Source organism: Polyodon spathula, chromosome 16 (genome assembly GCF_017654505.1).
Source record: "Polyodon spathula isolate WHYD16114869_AA chromosome 16, ASM1765450v1, whole genome shotgun sequence".
NCBI classification, from domain to species: domain Eukaryota; kingdom Metazoa; phylum Chordata; class Actinopteri; order Acipenseriformes; family Polyodontidae; genus Polyodon; species Polyodon spathula.
Window position 1 is genome coordinate 9657914 of NC_054549.1, and position 3716 is coordinate 9661629.

Sequence of the window (3716 nt, forward strand, 5' to 3'; positions counted from 1 at the left end):
GTGTGTGTCGGGGTCCTGGCGCGTGTCTGCCGTGGCTCGCGGTGGGTGGTCCCCCCCCCCCCTGTTTTCTAGGGGGGGGTGACAGAGAGATGGAAGAGCCTGCGCTCATGCAGCCCGCAGTAGTGGTGGTGCAGGTGGCAGGAGTACAGCCCCTGATCGGGAGGCTGCAGGTCGGAGATGGACAGCGAGAAGTCTCCCCTGGAGAAAGCTAGCTCCGAAATGTTCATCTTCTGCCGGATGAAGAGGGGCCCGTAGCCCCGGCGCTCCCCCGAGGCGTACAGGTCCACCAGCCGGTCTGCGCGGTGGTCCAGGGTCACGTGGTGGACGACAGGCGTAGCGACACTACGAGGCAGGTGTGTCCTTACGCCAGGTGTCCCGTCCCTGTGACACCGACAGGGCCCGTGTCGCGGTACGTTGGTGTAAGAGTGGTAGGGTCTTGCTCCGGCGATGTGCTGCTCGCCGCACACTCCTCTGCTGTCCTCTCCAGCAAGACCCCAGTCACACTGTGCCCCCCCGTCCACGATCCCGCCAACGTACGACACCCCCCGTCATCCCCAGCCCCCCTTCACCTCTACGCGCTGCCGTCTGAGGATCCCCCCGTCCCAATTTCTGGGGTCAAGAATCCCCCGGTGGGGCAGAGCACCCCCATGTCAACGATACCCAGCGTCAACGCTGTCCACGTCACGATATATACCACACGTCACAGTGTCTCACGTCCTAGTGTTCCAGTGGTCACGCTCCCCACACGTCACAAGTCCGCGTCACATACCCCACTGGACAGTTTCCTCGTCAGACCCCCCACGTGCAGTGCTAGGGGGTGCAGTGTTACAGGTGCAGTGCTAGGGGGGCAGCTCCTTACAGGTGCAGTTCTAGGGGTGCAGTGCTATGGGGGTGCAGTGCTAGGGGGGCAGTGTTACAGGTGCAGTGCTAGGGGGTGCAGTGTTAGGGGGTGCAGTGCTAGGGGTGCAGTGTCACAGGTGCAGTGCTATGGGGTGCAGTGTCACAGGTGCAGTGCTATGGGGTGCAGTGTCACAGGTGCAGTGCTAAGGGGTGCAGTGTCACAGGTGCAGTGTCATGGGGTGCAGTGTCACAGGTGCAGTGTTACAGGTGCAGTGCTAGGGGGTGCAGTGCTAGGGGGTGCAGTGCGCAGTGTCAACAGTGCAGTCCTTACCAGGTGTGCAGTGTCACAGGGGTGCAGTGTCACAGGTGGCAGTGCCTGCTGGGTCACATGTCACAGTGCTAAAATGGGTGGGCAGTGTCACAGGTGCCACGCTAGGGTCCAAGTGCACGGGGGCGCAGGTGTCACAGTGCCATGTCACAGGTTGCACGTGGCTTACAGGTCCACGCTAGTCGTGTCACAGGGCAGTGTTACGGGTGTCAGTGTCACAGGTGCAAGGGCATGTTCACTGTCACAGTTTACAGGTGCAAGTGTCCCAGGTGGCATTAACAGGTTCAGTGTTACGGTGTGCAGTGCTCACGGTGCAGTGTCATGGGTCATTACTACAGGCGCAGTGTCATCAGGTGGCATTGCTATGGGGTGGCAGTGTCTAGGGTGCAGTGTCACAGGTGCAGTGTTACAGGTGCAGTGTCACGGGTGCAGTGTTACAGGTGCAGTGTCCACCGTGGTGCAGTGTCACTGTGCAGTGTGATGGTGCAGTTGTCACAGGTGTAGTGTCCCCGGTGTCACAACAGCCGGCAGTCGACGTCACGAAAGACAGAGAGTGCAGGATTACAAGGTGCAGTGATCCTGTGCCACCGGGTTACGGGTACCTGACTTGGTGAGGTTCAGCTGGATCTTGGTGCTCTCGTACAGGTGGCAGTAATGATGGTGCAGGTTGCAGGAGTAGATCCCCTTGTCACCCGGACCCACGTCTGGAAACAGAGAGAGAGCTTACACATGACCACTGAGCCTGTCCACCCGGGTCTCAGTCAGTGTCTCTGTGTCTCTCAGAGAGCTTACACAGGACCACAGTGTCTCAGTGTCTCAGGCTCAGTGTCTCTGTCTCTCAGTGTCTCAGTCTCTCAGCTGTCTCTCAGTGTCTCAGTCTCAGTGTCTCAGGCTCAGTGTCTCAGTCTCTCAGTCTCTCAGTCTCTCAGTGTCTCAGTCTCTCAGTGTCTCAGGCTCAATGTCTCAGTTTCAGTGTCTCAGGCTCAGTGTCTCAGTCTCAGTGTCTCAGTGTCTCAGTCTCTCAGTGTCTCAGTCTCAGTGTCTCAGTCTCTCAGTGTCTCAGGCTCAGTGTCTCAGTGTCTCAGGCTCAGTGTCTCAGTCTCTCAGTGTCTCAGTCTCTCAGTGTCTCAGTCTCAGTGTCTCAGTCTCAGTGTCTCAGTGTCTCAGTCTCTCAGTGTCTCAGGCTCAGTGTCTCAGTTTCAGTGTCTCAGGCTCAGTGTCTCAGTTTCAGTGTCTCAGGCTCAGTGTCTCAGTTTCAGTGTCTCAGGCTCAGTGTCTCAGTCAGTCTCAGTCTCTCAGTGTCTCAGTCTCTCAGTGTCTCAGGCTCAGTGTCTCAGTGTCTCAGTCTCTCAGTGTCTCAGTCTCTCAGTGTCTCAGTCTCAGTCTCTCAGTCTCTCAGTCTCTCAGTCTCTCAGGAGTCTCTCTCAGAATGGATCAGATCTCCTCAGTGTCCCCTCAGCAAAAGGCTCTGGTGGTCTCACCGTCTGACTCCGGTCGCTCGTCGTGGGCAGACAGGAGAAGTCTCGCAGGTCTCAGCTCCGCAGATCAACACCTCAAACAGTGTCGCGACCATCAGTCTCTAAGTCTCTCATCCAGTGTCTACAGGGCTCAGTGTGCACCACAGTTTCAGGGCAGTCGTCGACAGGCCTCCAGCTGTCACAGCATGGCTCTGGCCAGACACTGTCAGGGCCCCTGACTCGTGTCTTCGAGTCTCTCAGTGGGGGCAGGCTCATGTCCTCAGTGGACCCCGCAGAGAACATGTCACACACCCGCTCCACTTTGTAGTCCCGGCCCGGGGGGTACAGGTCCCAGTGCACCACACGCTGCCGGTCCGACAGCCCGTCCTGAGTCCACACCATGCGCTGGCTCTGACACTGCAGTACCGCCTTCGAGCCAGCGGGGGCGCTCATATTATACACTGCCACCACCACACTCTCCCCATTCGCCTGGGCTCATACGGATTCCTCAGTTCTCAGTCTTAGGTCTCAGCGCAGTGCTCAGTCTCAGTCCTTGCTCAGGTGCTCAGTGTCTCGGGTGCCTCGCTGTGTTTAGAGAGCGGGATATAAGGAGGCACTGGCGTTCACTCTGACTAGCTGTAACGGTTCACAGTGTGTTGTTGGCAGTGGCAGTGCCAGAGAACTGTCTATGTGCGAAAGCACGTGCTGTCCACTGGGCGCTGGTGTTCCCGGCGTGTTGGGGCGTTGCAGGTGCTGTGTTGTGCATCTGCCGGCGACAGGGCGCTGTTGTGCGTGCGTACATGTCTGTGCCGTACGAGCTGTGGTGCGCTGTGTTGTGCAGCGTCGGGGCGCTCATATTGGTCACTGCCACACCTTGCGCACACGTGCTCGTGTCATTCGCCTGGCGACATGTGAGAGACACGAGGGACAGGAGGGTGCAGTGGGCATCGCTGTGATTGTGTTGGTTGAGTGGCGCAGGTTGCTGTGAAAGGGGCGGGGGGAGAGGCAGGCAGTGTTACAACTGTCGCTGACCACTTGGGGGGCAACACTCCGTGATAGTAGTCGTTGACGTCCTGTGCGGCGTGCTTAGT

General features: G+C 58.4%; 1 protein-coding gene across 1 annotated transcript in view; it reads right to left on the reverse strand.

The window, feature by feature from the left end:
• The window catches only part of LOC121328935 (matrix remodeling-associated protein 8-like), a 6032-nt gene extending 2917 nt beyond the window's left edge, over positions 1 to 3115 (reverse strand). The window contains exons 1-4 of the mRNA XM_041274081.1: positions 2772 to 3115; positions 1771 to 1890; positions 576 to 672; positions 72 to 381 (exon numbers count right to left, since the gene is read on the reverse strand). Of these exons, the coding sequence (XP_041130015.1) occupies positions 72 to 381; positions 576 to 672; positions 1771 to 1890; positions 2772 to 3078 (834 nt within the window). The 5' untranslated portion in view covers positions 3079 to 3115. The remainder of the gene's footprint in view (positions 1 to 71; positions 382 to 575; positions 673 to 1770; positions 1891 to 2771) is intronic.
• Positions 3116 to 3716: the final 601 nt, after the last annotated feature.